The sequence below is a fragment of the Centroberyx affinis genome, unplaced genomic scaffold, assembly GCF_046629955.1.
Source record: "Centroberyx affinis isolate AG114_WGS23_722 - 3 ecotype Tasmania unplaced genomic scaffold, CSIRO-AGI_Caff_v1 ptg002676l_1, whole genome shotgun sequence".
In the NCBI taxonomy this organism is placed as follows: Eukaryota; Metazoa; Chordata; class Actinopteri; order Beryciformes; family Berycidae; genus Centroberyx; species Centroberyx affinis.
The window spans coordinates 63,957-83,257 of NW_027280860.1; the positions used below are offsets into that span (position 1 = coordinate 63,957).

The following is a 19,301-nucleotide window of genomic DNA, read 5'->3' on the forward strand; positions in this document are numbered from 1 at the left end:
TTCCCAGCTCCTCCAATTAGGCTAAATCTCACAGAAACCCTTCCCCTCCCAGTCATTAACTAACACGCAACAGGCCTCTTCCATGTTTTCCCCCTCTCATTTCTTCACTCTCGCTCCCAATTGCGTTCTCCTCCCGCACTTCCATCTGTCTCTGCCCAAACTCAGAGGTGATGGACTCCGGCTGGCAGGCGGCTGCCAGCGGAGCAGCTTGTGCCGTAACTAGTCGAATCACTCTGAATTAGCATGTAGGATAGGAGCGGTGCCTCCTGCAGGTAGCTTTTGATAAGCAATTTCATGTACATATCTTTTCTGCTTGGCTGTGGTTCAGTGTCTGCCAGAGCTGTGGTGGGTTCAGCTTAGAGAACCAAATATAACACATTCACTTCCCCAGTTCACTTGACAGGAAATGGCCTGTTTTTGTTTTGTAACAATCAGTTCTCAGTTCACAATCAGTTGCTTAAGTGCAAATTCCTTTTTAGTTTGTTGGTGGCATCTTTGTTGCTCATCGCTCATTGCTCTGGTGGGTTTTTTTTCATGGATTTTCTGTTTATGGAGTTTTACTTTCTGTGATTGTCACTTTTTACTTTGTCTGTTCAGCCATGGTTGCTATCACTGCTCATGCTAAACATAAAAGTAATTTGTTTTCCTGGGAAAGAGCTACCAGACACCGGGTGTTTAGAACAGCAAATCCTTTCACCAGCTGGCTAGGTTGAATCACTGTTGTGTTTTATAAATCAGCAATGGGTCAGCAAAATATTTGAAAATGTCATATATTATTACTCTAAATGACCTGTGATTGCTACATTAACAGTAGGCTACAATTCAAACAAAATGACTTACTTTCACTTTTACAGAACATGCAATAGACACCATCATGCATGAACCATCTCTAAAACTCCTTAGGTTAGTCCTTGGTGCACACTTACTCTTAATCTGACTCCTGCTTTGCTATTTCAATTGGATTGTTTGGGGTTGGTGGATCAGATAAACATAATGCTGGTGACTGGAGGGTTTGCAGTTTGAGCCAGTGGCCAGCAGTCCAGTATTGACCTCAGAATGGAAAACAATCCATATGAAACGATGCAAAATTAACATCCCTTGCTAAAGTAGCATTATTTTGTCCAGTGTCTGCACAGGGTTTTGTAACATAAGGGGAAATTGGGAATTTTCACATAAATATCAACAGTATAAATTCCAAAACTTTCCCATAGAGTCTCATTATAGTTCCTCAAAATTTCCCAAAAAATAAGAAAGTTTCTGGAATATCATAACCCTACTTTGCACGGTTGTCACAGTTCAGAGTCCCAGCTGAGTCCTAGCTCTACTTCTTCTTATGGCTCAAAGACAAAGCCGCGAGTCATCCTGTCAGACGTGCTTGTTCCCATTATCTGTGAAGGGAAAGTGTCCGCTAAGTTACACCACCGCACAAATGCAGCCTGTGGATTAATCAAACTGGCTAGTGCATGCAGAAAAAGCTTAACTCAGGTTGTTGGCTAACATGTTGGATTCCACCCACCTGAGTTCGCTGATCATTAATCCCCGGTGTTTTTTTTTTCCATATCTATTGGATTTTTTTTTTCCATGTTTCATTCATGCATATATTACATAAACCCATCAAATGTAACTTCTGAATATATTAGTAGTAATCCGTTGGGAAGGAGAGTCAAGAACAAGCAGATAAGATGAGAGATCACATGAAACAGTCATCTTTAGTGAGTGTGATCTCCATGCTACCGAGGACCACGCTGGCCCGTTAATCCCCCGGTGCGGTCATCGCTCATGTTTATCTTGTGGATCAACGCCGGAGATAATGAAGGCTGAATAGCTGCAGAAACAGGGCAGCGTGTGGAATGCAGAGTTGCAGCAGCTCGTACTGAATAGTAAATGGTGGCTGTTGGTGCAATTGTTAGATGACTGTCAGTGCTGGGTTTATGAAACGGTGAAGCGGGTTTGAATCCCTGGAAGAGGATAATAAAAACACATTGCGCTCTACATTTCGTCTTATGGGACCCAGAGGACTTGGGCGAATCATTTTCGTGCCCGACTTGTTAGAGAAGATGAAAACAAAGCGGAAGCTGGCATCTATTCTCAAAGAAGTCGACTCCAGCAAGCATATTCCCGATAGATGTCTGACATACTGCTCCCCGTCTTTTGGGGACAATACAGAGGATAGGAGGGATAAACAGAAACCGCTTGCTTGATTGATGGGATAGCCGGTAGTCTTGGATGCTCACTCAGGATTACGCTTGTGTAGCACAGCCTGTGTAGCCCTTCCTGAGATCTGAGCAGGCTACCATATGGTTTAAAGCTTAGAAAAAACTTAATTATTAGTCTTGGGATTTCAAGTCAGGAGGGTACCAGTTCATTAACTTACAGCTAGTTCATTTTGACTCGAGATATGCTAATAGGCCTGGTATGACAGAGCAGAATTTGGCCCAGCGGAACGAGGTTTTTCCCGGGCCCGCCCGTGGGAACAGGGCTTCGGCCAATTATAGCGCAGCGCCTGCCATTTTCTGCTCTCGTTTATTATTGACGATTACCCCGTGGGCCCGCAGCGCTCCGAATCATTACCGGGATACTGATCAATGCAAGTTTTGGCTTTCTTCATCTATGTCCATTACCAATTACCTTTTTATAAAGTTTCTTTTCCTCACACCTTGGGACTTTATTTGAGTTCGTAATCGACAGTGAAGGTGTGTGTGTTGACTTCACACCGCCGTCTGCTGCCTCGTTTCGGTCGCCCGCCCTCCCAGCGCTGGACTCTCACACTCGAGGCTCACGCGGGCGGCGCTCCATGAAATGTGTGTCTGTGTGTCGACGGCAATATCTCAATACCCTGTTCTGTTTGGTCTGCTGCGGACGACCGCTGTGACTCCGCTGACTGTGCACTTTGCAGTCTTCATAGGTGTGAGAGGGGACAGTAGAAGTGATGATGTCAAGTGTGCTGCTCTCCTCTGCAAGAAGCATTAATAATACTCATAAGATAATCACTGTATTGTGTGATCAGACAACACCAGTGGCAGATACCCGGTTAAAATTCTTAAGATGAGGTCACTTGTCCTTGTCAGCTGCCATTTTCTAAACTTGCTTGCTCTTTCTTCTTGCAGCTGAAACTTGAAGATCGATCTATCGTCATTAGAGACATCGTGCGACGGATGAATTCCAATGTAAGTGAGAGTCCTCAGTCCCTTGTCTATCCCCCTCTTTTTTCCCCCCTCTTTCTCACTTCATCGCTCTCGCCCTCGTCCTTTTTTCTCTGTCTTTCAATCTGCTTGTCTGTCTTCCACTCTCTCTCTCTCTCTTTCTCAATCACGTCACTGTTCATCACTCTGTTCGTTTTGCCACGCCAGACGAGACTAGAATACCATTACAGGTCGACACTTACGAAGGCGTCAAAGGAGACTCGGCGCGCTGAAAGCTTTGATTTGCAGTACAAAAAAAAGTCATGAATGCAATCTGAATATAAATGTCACATTAAGTTTTGATGTTTTTTTTTTCTAGTAAAATTCACAAAGTGTAGCTTTGTTCACATGGCAGGATACTAGTGATGTTCTTGGACCCCTGGAAAGTTAAAAACCTAGTAGAGTTTCCATTGACAAAATCATGTAAGTTTTGCCACTGAAGGGTCAGAACAGAGGCCATGCTGATGATACCGTGATATACTTGGCCTGTATTGATGATGTTGGTTGTGTTCCAGGACAACCAGTGCGGTATTGTGACCAACATTGACATAGAGTGTGCAGTGAAACTAGTGGGGACCAACTGCGTACTCTACCCAGTCAACAGCAAAGACCTGCAGCACATCTGGGTAAGAGAGGATATCCTTATAAGATTCAAGCCTTCTGTCATACTGGTTAACACAGCACAGTGTTTGATTTGACAGTTCTCCTTTGGATGAATGATTGTAATTAATGTAGAACAACATTTGCCATTCGGTGGACGCAGTTTTAGCATTGTATTCCCCATTGGGAATTGAACCCGTAGCCCTGGCAGTTTTAGTGGCCGGCTCTACCCATTGAGTTATGTGCAGAATGACGTATTGCATACCGTTAAAAGAGAAATGTCTAATCACTGACCCACAATCTATTACCGTGTCTTTTTATGATTACTGTCTTTAGAAGATCACTTAATGTGTAATGATGAAATAATGGATGGAATAAGCTTATTTAAGTGTAACGTTGAAAGTTGTAGCTGTACTGAAGTTCATCCTGCTGTCACGCTGTGTTCCCCAGTCTTTTATGTACGGCGACTACATCGCCTATGACTTCTGGCTGGGGAAAGTATACGACTTGACAAATCACATCATCCTCAAGCTGTCCAACGGAGCCAGGTAATGTGTGTGTGTGTGTGTGTGTGTGCGTGCGAGTGTGTTGCATCTGTCCTTAAGTGTACAGTACGGATGGTGTGCGTGCGGGAGTCTACACGGAGTTTGTGCATGCATGCTGGCACACATCCATCAGTGCCAAAGCCAGTGAATATCAACCAAGCCTCTCTCACTCTCTCTCTCTCACTCTCTCTCTCTCTCTTGTCACCCCCCCCTCCAGGTGCTCCATGAGCGTGGAGGACGGTGCCAAGCTTTACGACGTCTGTCCACATGTCAGCGATTCGGTACGTAGCCGCCGGCTCTTACCTGCCACCTCGGGTACAGCAACTCTCTCCGCCCCTGCAGGCTAAACAGCACAGCTGTTGTTCTGGGGTCAGTTCAATTTCAAAAAGGCTCAAAGGCCCGGCAGAAATTGAAATGGAATTGACCCTGATGCAGGGTTATTTAGGCTGTAAATAGGTTTTTTGTCCTTCTGCTAGCACTAAGGATGGATTGTATTTTGTTGTACAGCCTTATGTTCCTGTATGCAATGTGTAGCAGGTCAGAAAACAACACCAAAATCCACTACTAGGAAATTGCTTTGATGTTTCTAACATATTTTTTTGTTATGGTTCTCAGGTTCTGTCATTTGATATATCCACTGTGTCATCCTCTGCTATTCAGTCATGTAGCAGGACACTTACAGTGCCTATAAAATGTATTCAATCCCCTTGAATTCTTGTGCATTTTCTAGTGCTCCAAAATTTATTCAAGATGCATTTATTTGGGACTTTTGGTCTAAGATCTTACCAAGTACTTTTTCTCTCAAAGTAAAATGGAAATTCTAGTTTGTGAAAAACCTTGTTTCCTAAAATATTCATCCCCTTACTCGTGCTAAATTGTCTCACCAGGAAAAAGCTATTCAATTTTGTAGCTGTATTCAGGCTATAGTTTGACATTTTCTTTTCAGAGCAGCTCTATTTTTTTTTACTTTTCTCGCTAGGTGATCTTAGTGGTGTTTTGGGGTGTAGTTTGTCTCAGAATGCTGGAGCACAGTGCAGAATACCTATTAGAAATTTGAACCTACTGAAACGTGCACCATGTATATTTTTGGGAAATACGTTTCATAAATATCTAATGTGCAGTTAAGGTTGTACAAAATTGAAATTTCATCTTCTGCTTTGTAATTGACATAGGCACAGTTTTTTTTCAACATTGACCTATGTAGAAACTTCACCTAATTGTTTGTCATATTTTTTGTTTGTTTGTTTTGTGTTGTTTTTCAGGGTCTGTTCTTCGACGAGGCATATGGTTTCTACCCGGGCCAGGTGCTGATTGGTCCAGCCAAAGTCTTCTCTAATGTACAGTGGCTGTCGGGGGTCAAACCTGTCCTCAGCAAGAAGTGCAAATTCAGGGTGGTGGTAGAAGAGGTAAGATGATGACAGTCCCTTCCTTTTCACTCCGTGTCACAGCTCCCACCTGCAGACGTTTTACTGCAGCCATTTTGCATCCCTTTTAGTAAGCAATAGGTTGCATTCATTCACAGCACCTGGCATTGCATTATGGGTAGTTGCTCCCCTTCTAGGTGAGACGAGGCAATGCTTGTAAGTAAGAAGAGTAACTATATATAGTACTTGGCATTGAACTTGGGCAGTGTGTCACCTTCACATCCCATATAGAATCTTCTTCATTAGATCTTCATTGATGATGCACTTTATTCTTTTTTCATAAGGTAAAATACATAAAGGCTGAGTTATTACATGGTTTTATCGTTTGTTTTATGCTTGCATCTGTTCCATAAATCAACAGTGACGTAGCCTCGGGTCTCTGGGCATTTTGGATCTTTCAGCACCAGACATCAGCTCCCATCTGGGGTTGAACTGCCTCTGGCTTGTATGCAGCCCCATAAATTACTCTCATTGATCCACAGGCATCTTGAGCCCTTCTCTGCAGACTCCTTTTTTTGTCAGGAAAATATGAGTCATTACGTCACTGATACACATTTTGTCAAAGGTTTTAACTGTTTTCATTCTGTATCTTTTAATTGTGCTGAAATGGTCATCCTGCTGTAACGCTGCGTTCCTCAGGTCAAGGTGGTGGAGCTGAAGGTGACGTGGATCACAAAGAGCTACTCCCCCAAGGGCTCCGACAGCGTCTACCCCCCTGCCTCCACCATCACACAGGAAAACCTCTGCAGGTGGGTCCGTCCATCCACATGCACTCACCGTAAAGACTTATGCTCCCGTATACTTAGGTTTGATGTTCTGTTGCCGACCCACATGTTTGTTTTCCATATTGGCCGGTTGGGTTCAGGGTGAAGCGTCTGGGATACTACGACCACACCCAGAGGCAGCTGGGTGAGAGGGCCCTCTACGTCTTCCCCGCGAAGGGCGACGCCACGCGCATCACCTGCGAAGGACCCGAGGGTGCCCCTGTTCTGCCTGAAGACCCCGTGGCCAGGAAGGTGTGTATTTGTCTTTCTGTATGTTAGTGTATGGACGTGTGTGACTGTGCCGTTGTGTATGAAGAACCTCATTTCTTTCTGTAGATGTCTGTTATTTTCCCCCGGGAGCATATTAGCGCTTACAATCAAAAGTTTTACACAGAAAGTAAATGAACAGGCTAGTATGTTTCGGTATCCTTGGTATTACAGACTGTCACGCCTTGTAAACAGTTGTTTTTGATCATGTTCAAACATGGTGTGTGTGTGTGTGTGTGTGTGTCTCCCCTGCAGTTGAAAAGAATGTTCAAGAAGGATTCAGGGAAGAAGACGGAGAACGCCGACACACAAGGTGCCAACCAACACTCTGAGAAAACAGAGAATCCAGAGGGTACACACACATTCTCTCTCTCTCTCTCTCTCTGTCTCTCTCTCTCTCGCTCTCTCCCTGTCTCTCGCTCTCTCTCATACTCACAAGTCCACATTTACAGTCATGTACTTGGACATGCTCAGTTTCCAATAACCAGGTCTCTGACTCAGCCACTCTGTCTCTCTGTCTCTGTCTCTGTCTCTCTCTCTGTCTCTGTCTCTCTCTCTCTCTCCCTCTCTCGTCTCTTAATTGCCAATATCATGAACTTGTCAGACTCTATGGCGCGAGAATTTCACTGTCATCTGTCATTAAAAATAGACTTGTGCGAATGACAAAAATGCAATGAATGAGAAAACAAATATCGATTTTAAGCTGATTTTAGAGAAGCACATGCTCCTCGATGTCTCTGTTCTAACTAATCTGTAGTTTCTGTGAAAGCTGTGGCCGCTACAATTGGTCAAAAAAAAAAAAGATAATTTCCTCAAGCATCAATCAGAGCCTTTGCTATAAGCCTCAAGAAAACGAGAACAAGCGTAGCTGAATATGAGTGTTAAATGAAAGCTAAATGTGAGACAATAACCGTAATATACGGAGTGTAAAAACTGATCTCTCTCACACACACACTCCCGCTTTCTCATATATCATTGTCAGAAAAGTGAGCTGTTTTTTTTGCTTACATAACTCCATATCTCCATGCAAAGCAGTGTCACAGAATGATTAAAGTTCCCACGTAAGACGCGGGGGAATTCTCTCCTACAAACGGGGCTCGGTACAGTGGGAAGGGACTAATTGGAAATTGTGCTGAAGTGCAGCACACTTCAGCATCTCAATCTGAGAAATATTACATTTCTCCGCATGCTTTAGTAAAATGGGAAATTACTTTGTGTCTCTTCCCTGCCGTAGCACATTAAAAAGCCTAAGTATTGAGGCGGTGAGCTTAAATTACTCTTTTTTTTTTTTTTTTACTGGTTTCATCGATTCACAGTGGAGACTGACAGAAGAAGAATTATGATCCAATGCTGGCAGCCTGTTCTTCAGTCTGATTGACTCTAATGTATGCTTTGATTTGAAATCCATTTTACACTGTAGATGGGTGAACATAAATAAAGCCTTTTTTCTCTTTTAAGCTCTGATCACACATGCTTTTACCGCATACTATTTCAGCATTCCTATCCATGCAGATGTAGTTCTAATACGCCCCCCCCCCCTCCACTCCTTCGTTTACGTCTCTCACCAGGCGAGCACAAATCGGAGCAGACGGACTCCTCCCACCCCAACAACAACAACGGCCCCGTGGAGCCCGCTCAGAACCCCCAGGACTCCCAGAACCCCGCCGACGGCTGGGCCGAACCCGGGGAGCAGGACGCCGACGACGAGGCCGCCGAGGACACCGACGACACCAGGTAGGTCGGCACCGGCGTAGACAGAAGATCCCGTCTCTCCAGGTGTGTGTGTTTATCTGTGAGCGATTAACCCCCGACTGTCCCCCCCCCCACCCCCCCACCCCCGCTCCCAGCTCCCTGACCTCCTCGGCCAGCTCCACGGCCTCCTCCCAGAGCGGCGGCCTGGGCACCAACCGCAAGAAGAGCATCCCGCTCTCCATCCGCAACCTGAAGAGGAAGCACAAGAAGAAGAGGACCAAGTTCTCCCGCGAGTTCAAGCCCGGAGACCGGTGGGTTAACGGTCAACCAGCTCTTTCTGTCCTGCTGTCTTTCTTCCCCTCCTCCCATTGCTATCAAATCCTTTTTCTCTTTCTTGCTATTTGTTTTTTTTTGTCTGTGAGTTCACGACAAATTAGCATATGATGTCATGTTCCAGCTTTTAGCCACTTTTGAGCAGCCAGTAGTTTCTTTCCTTGGGAACAGAGTTGGCAACACTCTCTCTCTCTCTCTTTGTCGACGGGCTCATCGTATACAGTGTCAGTCTGTCTGACAGTCACGCTGCAGCTCGACGGCACCCACACACACACACAAAGGCTTTCAGTACTGACTACTAATGGTGTCATTTCCTCAACGACTCATACACACACAGACACACACACACACACACGTTCTCAGCTTACAAAACACTGCGTGCGTACACTCTTTCTTGTCGTTTCACTTCAGCACACAAACACACACACAAGTAAATCTTTATTTATATAGCACCTTTCAAAACCGGGGGTTACAGAGTGCCTCACAGGACAAAAAGAGCAGCAGCAATAAAAGAAACTGAATGAAATCAGAAGCAAAAATAAGAGAAATGAAATGAATGAATGAAAGAAAACAAAAATGAAAACATGCTTTAAGATTACAGGTTTCCAAAGACAAAACCGGTGTGTGTGTTTCCGCAGGGTGGCAGTGGAGGTGGTGTCCACCAAGACCTCCGCCGACGTGATGTGGAAGGACGGGCGGGTGGAGAAGGGCATCCGATCCAACGACCTCATCCCCATCCAGCACCTCGACAGCCACGAGTTTTGTCCCGGGGACTTTGTGGTCGACAAACGACGTGAGGAGATTTGATTTCTGTATTCGCAGTATTCATTTTTGTCGCTGTATCTTTTTTGTTTTTGTTCCATTTCGTTTTTTTTCTTTTTGGGGATACTGGAAGACGCGGCAGGTGTCAGATCCCCGTCCCCGGGGACCGGGATGAGATGTTTTATATAGGCCACTCAGCAACCCAGTACCTACAGTATCTAGGCCATTTGCTGAAAGTATGCCAAGTCTGTGTGTGTGTGTGTGTGGAAATGGACTGAAAATATTGGGATTCACTTTCAGGCTGTAATGGCCTGTTACAGCCAAATAAAGAATGTTTTATCTGTTCCCATTTCCTTCCAGGCAAATGCATTCTGAGTGATAAATCTTTGTGTTTAGAGGCTGTGACTAGAGCTTTTGTTTGTGTCTGTACTTTGTGTACTTAACTCTGCCTTGTTCTCTCAACTGACTGTGTATGTCTCTTTCTCTCTGGTGTACTTGTGAGCAATGGCGGGGGGGGCTTGAGTTTGTCCTGTTCCAGTTTCAGCTTGTGCATACTGTACTGGTCAGTGTATCCACCTAAATAACACTCTGTGTGTGTGTGTGTGTGTGTGTGTGTGTGTGTGTGTGTGTGTCTCTGTGTGTGTGTTCCTTTTGCGTTCCTTTTGCACTCACCGCCACCCCAGCCCAAGCCCTCCAGGACCCAGGAGTGTATGGGGTGATCCAGTCTGGCGATCACAAGGGCAGAACATGTGCCGTCAAGTGGATCAAGCTCAACACCTGCAGTGACGACGTCGAGGTCAGTCAAGAGGACGGGACGTCTGTGTGTGTGTGTGTGTGTGTGTGTGTGTGCTTGATAGGAGAGAGTACTGTATATTTAAGAGAGTGTGTATGTGAGTGCAAGAGAGGGAGACAAAGAGACGGAATGAGATAGACAGTGGTGGGGGCGGGGGGGGTGCGAGTAGGGTATGCACTATGTAGTTACCATAGCAACTTGGCTACACTCCCTTGTACGCCATTAGGAGAGAGTGTTATGTTGTGATACCTGGCTGTTTTATATTGTCATTCAAGGTCGTAGAGGAAATGGGATGAGCCTGGTGATCAGTGTGTGTGTGTGTGTGTGTGTGCGCGTTTTAAATCCAGGTGATAGGTGAGGAAGAGGACGTCAGTGTGTACGACATTGCGGATCACCCAGATTTCCACTTCCGCACCACCGACATCGTCATCAGAATATGGAACTCAGAGAACGGACAGAGTCAGACCAACGACTGCGAGAACGAGGTGAGAAAACTACAAATCACTTTCGCTCAATGATTTTCCATTCAAAATCTGAGCATAATTGGAAAAGAAAATCTGTACAATACAATCAATAGTAGTTGGTGTGCTGAGCGATATCAAAGCTCATTTGTCATATTCAAAAAGGATGCACTCTAGAACAAAACCAGCTCCCTCATTACTGACTGACTTGTCAGTTGCAATCCAGTAGCTTCCCCAGTCTCTTTGGTGAAAGAATCTGGTTTGGAGGAGGATGAATCTGCAACACCACACTCCTGAAACTGGCAGCCATGAAACTGAGAAAAATTGAGGAATGTGTTGTTGGTTGTTGATGATGGTTGTCTCTACATCTACTTTTCCTCCAGACGTCAGTAGGCCAGGTGTCCAGGGTGGATGTGAGCAGCAAGGTGGAGGTGGTGTGGGCTGACAACTCCATGACCATCGTCCTGCCACAGGTGACGATTTGGTCTTTTCACACTGAACACCACTTCAGTCAGTGCTAAGTTGGGTGATCGGTGTAAGCTGTGCCATCTGCAGAACCAACAAAAACAACAAACACCCTTTACTGTGATTATGCTCACAGTGCTGAAGCGGCTAAATAAAGAGTTGCTCGTCTTGTCCTCATCACACGCAGCACCTGTACAACGTGGAGTCTGAGATCGAGGAGACGGACTACGACTCGGTGGAGGAGACCAGCAGCGGCCTGTCCACCGAGGAGTGGGAGGACGAGAGCGACAGCTGGGAGACGGACAACGGCCTCACCACCGAGGAGGACGGCCACGGCAACAACGCCGACGTCACCGCCACGGCGACCCCGGCCCCCACGCCCACGGGCCCCACGCCCTTCATCATCCCCCCGGAGGAGGGCAGCGTAGCCGGGGTCACCAGCCCCACCAAGGGCGTCCCAGGAGAGGAGGGAGAGGGAGCCATGGCTGTGGCTAGTCCTGCTTCCGGAGGAGGTGGGGAGGCTATTCTGCTTTGTTTGTTTATCTTATGATATATAACTGCTACACAGATAATGTAGGCTGAAGGTTTCAGACTGAAGGACAGATCTTGAATTTGCAACAGGCAAAAATACAAAAACTAGAAAACTCTCTGTAAAAATAAAAAACGTCAAAAAAGGAGTAAATACAGTTGTTTTTACTGAGAGAAAGAGTTGCACCTTTTCAGTGTTTTCCCTGTCATAATACAGAAACCTCTGGGTCAACCTTTGTCATGGTTCTAATTCTGTGGGTTTATTAGTTGGCATACACTCACAAACATAAACTCTGCCCGCCCCAGGAACCACTCCAGGAGGGGCCGCCGACGGGGCGGACAAGCCCAGCAAGGAGGGCGCCCCGCGGGGCCTCAGGGAGCTGAAAGAGGCCCTGAAGATCCTGGAGAGCCTGAAGAACATGACGGTGGAGCAGCTCTGGACCGGCGGCTCGCCCACCTCCCCGACCTCCGTCGAGCCCGCGTCCGCCGCCAACGTGGCGAGCTCGGCGACGCCCGCGCCCCCCGAGAAGCCCACCAAGGAGAAGCGCTTCCTGGACGACATCAAGAAGCTGCAGGAGAACCTGAGGAAGACGCTGGACAACGTCGCCATCGTGGAGGAGGAGAAGATGGAGGCCGTGGTGGAGGCGGGAGGGAGCGCAGGAGCAGGGACAGAGGTGTAGATTTGTAATTTGTACTATTGAAAGAAGTGATAGCACTGCATTTTATATACTGAAACATAGCACCTTGCATTGTATGTGAGTGTGTTAATGGGCAATGTGTAATATTTTGTTTCACTAGTATGAATTTTTAAACAGGAGGCATTATGTTTCCAGCAGCAATGCAAGATTTTTGCCACGTTGACACTTCATTTATCTTGTGCTAGTGCCATCTAGAATATCAAAGAACCACAAGTCAGTCAATGCAACACTTTCCATGTCTTACCTCCTGGTGTGTTACCTTCCAGACAGAGAGAGCCGGGGAGGAACGGCCCCAGCAGGAGCCCCAGACACCGGTGGGCGGACCAGAATGGCCCAGTGACACTCCGGTGTTGTGCCAACAGAGCGGCGGCAAGCCCGGCGTCACCTTCACCAGCGCCAAGGGAGAAGTGTTCTCCGTGCTGGAGTGGGCACCAGGTGAGAGAGGGGGGGCTCTTTTCCTTCCTTCTCTCCTTCCCTTCCTCCCTGCCTTATTTTTTCCCCCTTTTTCCGTCATCTCTTCCTTCCAGAAGCTCTTTGTTAATCTCTGCTATAATTGGATAAGCAAAAACACGATCACCAAACCAGATAACTAATTTTTATCTAAATTGACATCTAGCTCCCCGGTCAAAACCCAGACTATCTGATCCATATCAGCACAAGACGGAAAGTCTTGAATTAGAGCTCGAGCATAGTCCTTTTAAAGTCCTCAAATATACTTATGATGCGGCTACAGTAACTGCAGTAGTGGATGTAGACACTATATAGACATCAATCTGTCTTTGTTGCTTCAAATGTCATTGGGGTTTATGTTCAGATCTTTGTGGTTGTGGAGTTTCAGCAAGCCAAGTTGTCTGCCACATCTGTGGAGAAAGTTTCTGGGAGCACTCACACACCGAAGAGAATAAAAAGTCAAGCCCAAGTTTTGTCATTACTATGAATGACTATCTCTACCTCCTATTGCTATTCTGTAATCACACCTGTCTGCCTGTGTCTGTCCCAGACACACCCTTAAGTAGATGAAGTATTGCTATTCAATGACCGTAATTTGTCTGTCTTCTCTCTCTGTCCCAGACACACACACATTCAAGAAAATGGAGTTCCAGCCAGCGGAGGCCAAGAAGTTCTTCAGCACAGTGAGGAAGGAGATGGCTCTGCTGGCAACCTCACTCCCTGACGGCATCATGGTCAAAACCTTCGAAGATCGCATGGTACGTTCCACGTCATTAACGTGAGGTCAAAAAGTAGCTCACACGTCTTTCATTTTATGAATTTGGATTTGCCAAAAGCAAAAAAACGATGCCTGGACTCTTTGTGCCCTCAGATTTAATGGTGCTTCTTGTAGCATTTTAACATCAATAAATCATCCACCATGTTAATTTTAAAACATTAGTATAATTACTGTAAACAAACAGGAATAAACACACAAGGAGTGACGGCAGGGAGGGGGAGGAGGTAGTAGTAGCATCCTCTTTGCGACAAGAAGCAATGGGGTTTATGGGAAATGTGGTCATAATGTTGAGAAACACTAGCACTAACAAAACCACTGGCGTGAGATAAAGGCTTTTCCGTGGTCTCATCTGTTTATGGTAATCATACCATGGTATCACAATTAGTTTGACATTGATGTATTGATATTTAAAAAGGCTACATGTAGCACCATTAAAAACAAAATATGTGTCAAAATGATGGCAGTGCCTCCTTTCTTGCCTCTCCCTTCAAAGGACCCGTACTCGGCTGTGATCACAGCTTTGTCATGACTGCTGATCCAACACAAGTCTTACACATTAATCTCAATCTTGGACATCAAACGGTCTCAGAGATGAAATAACACCGCGTGCCTCAAAGTACTTTAAAGTCCCTCCCCGTCTCCCCAACGCAGGACTTGTTCTCGGCTCTGATCAAAGGGCCGACCCGCACGCCCTACGAGGACGGCCTGTTCCTGTTCGACATCCAGCTGCCCAACATCTACCCCGCCGTGCCGCCGCTGTTCCGCTACCTGTCCCAGTGCAGCGGCCGCCTCAACCCCAACCTCTACGACAACGGCAAGGTCTGCGTCAGCCTGCTGGGCACCTGGATCGGCAAGGTGAGTGTTGAGTGTGTGGAGTAGATTTGGGATTGGCAGGATCGCTCCTCTCCCTAGATACCGGTAAAGGTGATTTTAATTACCAGATTCAATGACTGTGCAGGAATTTGTCTTATTGACTTCAGTGCAGAGACACATTGGCAACTTGCTTGTTTCTGTACTGGTATCTCCAACTATGCAGACACCACCAGGAATAATGTAAAGGAGAGGGGCAACCTACACGACCGGCAAAGTTAAAAACAAAATACCAGTATTATCCTTAAATGTTATGAGGGGACCCACCAGTAGGTCCATGACCCAAAGTGTAGAAATGTGCCATGATGGGGTATGAATCCCATCTACAACCATTTTGCCCCCTTTTGTTTCAGACTTCATTACACCTAAAATACTGGAAGTACAGCTTTTGAATTCTAGTGTAATTTTCAAAGACTTCTGCCCTTTGAAATATTTTTTAATCCACTGCACCATCTACTGGTCAGAGGAAACAGCTGGTATATGTCAGTGCTGTTATGCATTTCTCTCACACTGTGTTGATTTGTTGGTCTGTTTTTTTGGCGATGTGATCCACAGGGCACCGAGAGGTGGACCAGCAAGTCCAGTCTGCTGCAGGTCCTCATCTCTATACAAGGTGAGCACACTCACACACACTCACACACACACACTTTGCCCTTGTCTTCTCTGCAGCACAAGTATGTTTTATTCATGTGCTCATTTGCTCAGATGGGTTCTGACTGCAGTGTGTCGCACAGTCCCTCTAAATATATCTGTCTCGCAGAGAGACGTTACACTGCTTCCATTAAACCTCTCTGCAATCTGGCCTGCCAGACAAATCGAGTTCAGGATTTTGATTCAGCGTTATATTTTGTTGCACAACAGCAGTACCTTACTATCTCTGTGTCCACATATACAGTACAGTACATATTAAAGTGCACGTTCTCCATCGCCTGGCCAGATCTTGGTCAAAATGCCTATAGCCACACAGTGAAATAACATTAACATTCTGAACACATTGCTGCAGGACATGATGGGTTTTGACCTTTTTAGATTGGGTTCCTTGGACTCTAGGGTTATGAATCTTACTTGGTGCAAAAAGGATTATGTAAACTTTGAATCAAAGTAAAAAGAAAAAAAGACAGGAGAGCTCTGTTTCTGTGCTTTCTCCTGGTCAACCTAGATTGTAACACATCTACTTTAAAGCATCATATCTAAGTATAGCTTTCTAAATACAGCTTTCGGTTCCCCGTTTTATTTCACTTCTTAAGACACATTTTTATAAAAAAGCTTTTATTGTGTGTCTTTTTTTTAATCTTTTATTTTATTTTGATTTGTTTGTGTGTTTTATATTGACTGTTGTGAAGCACTTTGTTACCTGTATTGAAAAGTGCTATACAAATAAAGTTATTAGTATTATCATTATTATTATTATCATTATTATTATTATTATTTATGTTTTGTCTCTAAATAACATTTTTAAAACCTTAAATCGTTTCTAAATCTATATATTCTATATATCTAATCTACATATGTGTGTATATATATATTGCTTGCCTTGCTGCTAAATGTTATTTAGTTACCTTCAATATATCAGGCAATTGCTATAGCTGGTTCAAAACTCTCTCTTAAAATCCATATCTACTTTTGTCCATGTGTCAAGTTAGTGTGATTCTCGTCAGGGAGCTCTACTTACAATTTTTGACATACAGATTTGCTAGTCTGGCTTCTGTATTTTAGCCATTTCTACTCATTGTAATGAACTAAAACTATTCAGAAATGTATTTTGCATCTATATTTCTGTCTCTTTCCTACAGGCCTGATCCTGGTCAATGAGCCCTACTATAACGAGGCTGGCTTCGACAGTGACCGAGGCTTGCAGGAAGGCTATGAGAACAGCCGCTGCTACAACGAGATGGCCCTGATCAAGATGGTCCAGTCCATGACCCAGCTCCTGCAGAGCCCCGTGGAGGTCTTCAGCCAGGAGATCCAGGAGCACTTTGTTTCCAGCGGCTGGCGGCTAGTCCACCGTCTGGAGGTCTGGCTGGAGCTCCACGAGGCCGCTGAGAAGGGACAAGCGGCACACAGCTCGTCCAGGGCTCAGCCCTCCAAGGACAGGCCTCCGTCTGTGGAGCCCCTGGATGAGCAGCTGCCCCTGGGGTCGGGGCCGGTGGCTGTGGCCCACAGCAGCCCCAGTAAGCCCGGGGAGGAGGGGGTCACGGCGGGCGGTACCAGTATTGTGGAGGAGGAGCTGGAGGACTCAGGGCTGAGCCCGTCCACCACGGCGGCCTCTCAGCAGGAGCTGAGCCAGAACTCGGACTGCGACGGGCCCCAGGCCAACGCCTCCTCGGGGGCCGAAACCGCCGGCTCGGTAGTCCGCGGCGGGGCCTCGGAATCGGGCTCCGCCGGCGGGGCGGGAGGGGCGGGGTCCGCGGGGAGCCAGCCCGCGGTGCGACCAAAGAAACGGAGAAAGAGCTACCGGAGTTTCCTCCCGGAGCGCAGCGGCTACCCGGACATCGGCTTCCCGCTCTTTCCGCTCTCCAAGGGGTTCGTGAAGAGCGTCCGAGGTGTGCTGCTGCAGTACCGCGCCGCGCTGGCCGCCGCCGGCCTCCGCGAGCACACCGAGGACAAGTAAGTGCCTCCCCACAGCTCGCCGCCTCCCCTCCGCACTGTCCCCCGTCAGTCTTTCCTCCTCCTCCTTGTCTACCTTGTCATCCGCCTCAATCCACGGAGGAGGTTTCATCACTTTGGCCTCTGAGGGGGGGCCCTACAAATTCCAATCCTCTGCAACCCTGTCCAGAGCTGCACTGTGCCCCCCAGCACTGCCCGTAGTTTTTGCCCCAGATCCTTTTCGACCATCTCTTCGTGGCTCTACCGCTCCTGCTGCCCCCGACTCCGCTGCGTTCTGCCTTTCCCCCCCGTACCTCCCCCCTTATTCAAAGCCCCGCTGCAGGAGGACAGCAGCTGCCATCAGGAGGGCGAACGGGTCCCGCTTCGGAAGTGACCCGATATTATGTCTGTTCTCCTTCAGAGGTCCGACGTGCTCGCATGCGAGAGGGACGAAGAGGGGTGGACTCTCAAGGTTCCGCGTGCACACACACACACACACACACACACACCGAAACCTACAGGAACGACCCCGTCACATAGGAACCCTCGTCCCTCCCAAGCAGGTAGACGCATGGAGCTTTTTCCTGGAGGCAGTCGAAGTCGTCCGTCTCTCCGGGTCTTTGACTTTGGTGGGGAGGGAGAGGAGGAGAGAAAGCTACAAAACGGACTAAATGAGATGGAACAAAAACAGTGCCATGTAATCCCCCCCCCCCTCCCCCTCCCTATTCCACTTGGTTGTAACGCCGCAACATAGGGCGGAGTTGCGCTGGATCTCTTTCCCTGCTGCGTCAATCAGCCTGTAATGTAGACTCTCTAATCGTCACTTCTTGGAACGGGGCTCCAAGAAAGCTGGGTGTCATTGGGGCGGGGGGGGAACTGCAATGCCCAGCTTTCCCGGGCTGCCGGGGCACCCACGGGTATCTGTAGCACTACTGATACGACCGCCGTACCACCCTGCACTACAACGAACCAATGGACAATCCGGTCCGGGAGAGGTCGCGTCTCACGGACACGCCGACCAGGACGACGATTCTTTTTAAATAGAAATTACTGGTTGTACGCTTTCTGCCAAACTCTCTCTCTCTCTCTCTTTCTCTCTGTATCTCTCTCTTCTTCACACACTAACACACAAACACACACACACACGAGTATCCGAATGTTTTAAAACTGCCCACCACAACGGCTTCATCACTTCTTCCACGTCGACTGTACTCCCCGGTTTTGTCCCCCTCCGCCAATCGCTCGCACCGAACCACGCAGCGAACATCGAGTGACAAAGTTTACACGCCAAACCGCCTCTGGAGGGCCGACCGCCGCGGCTCTTTTGGCGTCTCTAGAGACTCGCCAGGTACCGGGGGACAGTTTAGGACAGCCTTAGGTCGAACGTTTCTGTCCTCTTTCCGTAGAAAGAATCGGAATCGCCAGAAAGGACCCAAATTGCGTTTTTGATGCCGTCGAGACGATCGGACCGGTAGGGTTTTAGGCCAAATTGTAGGTTCCAGAACGGGTCCTCCAGAGCTTTCCCACAACCCCTCACTCCCTCCCTCCAGAGGTCACCCGCTTGGGCGATGGAGGGGGAACCCACATCACTGCAAATGACACGATTTCAAAACGAACAAAAACAAAAAAAAAAACAAAAAAAAAACTACAGCATCCATTCCGTCATCTCATCTCAACATGTTGCCTTACTTGAATCGTTCTTCTTGATGATCTCAGACTCATCGTGTACAGAGCTGCTTGCACCACCGCTTTAGACATGAACCCACGCAGGCCCGCACACACTAAAACCACTAAAAACCCCATTCCAGTGTTTTCCCACCCCGAGCGGACGCGGATCTCGGATCGGTTCCCCCCCCCCCCCCCCCCCCCCCTTCCCGGTTATCGAGTGCGAAAATGCGACGCCGATTTCCGGTATTCCGGTTCTTGCACGCGCAGTCGGAGTTTAACAATACCACGATACAAACTAAGCGCGACGCTGAAGGTTTGTTGATATTCTAGTTATTATGGTTATCATGCTTGACTATTTTTTTTTTTTTTTGTGTCTACGATATTTCGTTAGTTCACGTTTACCCTGACTGAAGCACAACCAGGTTACGACCGTCT

The 19,301-nt window shown here is 47.1% G+C and overlaps 1 protein-coding gene across 1 annotated transcript in view; it reads left to right on the plus strand.

Annotated features, from left to right (window-relative positions):
- ube2o (ubiquitin conjugating enzyme E2 O) overlaps nucleotides 1-17,281 on the plus strand; it is a 31,413-nt gene extending 14,132 nt beyond the window's left edge. The window contains exons 2-22 of the mRNA XM_071535208.1: nucleotides 3,108-3,167; nucleotides 3,698-3,808; nucleotides 4,233-4,330; nucleotides 4,545-4,608; nucleotides 5,590-5,733; nucleotides 6,391-6,500; nucleotides 6,617-6,767; nucleotides 7,038-7,095; nucleotides 8,351-8,516; nucleotides 8,630-8,785; nucleotides 9,446-9,600; nucleotides 10,253-10,365; nucleotides 10,710-10,847; nucleotides 11,207-11,296; nucleotides 11,476-11,800; nucleotides 12,123-12,490; nucleotides 12,781-12,949; nucleotides 13,586-13,722; nucleotides 14,394-14,597; nucleotides 15,168-15,225; nucleotides 16,406-17,281. Of these exons, the coding sequence (XP_071391309.1) occupies nucleotides 3,108-3,167; nucleotides 3,698-3,808; nucleotides 4,233-4,330; nucleotides 4,545-4,608; nucleotides 5,590-5,733; nucleotides 6,391-6,500; nucleotides 6,617-6,767; nucleotides 7,038-7,095; nucleotides 8,351-8,516; nucleotides 8,630-8,785; nucleotides 9,446-9,600; nucleotides 10,253-10,365; nucleotides 10,710-10,847; nucleotides 11,207-11,296; nucleotides 11,476-11,800; nucleotides 12,123-12,490; nucleotides 12,781-12,949; nucleotides 13,586-13,722; nucleotides 14,394-14,597; nucleotides 15,168-15,225; nucleotides 16,406-17,223 (3,693 nt within the window). The 3' untranslated portion in view covers nucleotides 17,224-17,281. The remainder of the gene's footprint in view (nucleotides 1-3,107; nucleotides 3,168-3,697; nucleotides 3,809-4,232; nucleotides 4,331-4,544; nucleotides 4,609-5,589; nucleotides 5,734-6,390; nucleotides 6,501-6,616; nucleotides 6,768-7,037; nucleotides 7,096-8,350; nucleotides 8,517-8,629; nucleotides 8,786-9,445; nucleotides 9,601-10,252; nucleotides 10,366-10,709; nucleotides 10,848-11,206; nucleotides 11,297-11,475; nucleotides 11,801-12,122; nucleotides 12,491-12,780; nucleotides 12,950-13,585; nucleotides 13,723-14,393; nucleotides 14,598-15,167; nucleotides 15,226-16,405) is intronic.
- The last annotated feature ends 2,020 nt before the right edge of the window (nucleotides 17,282-19,301 follow it).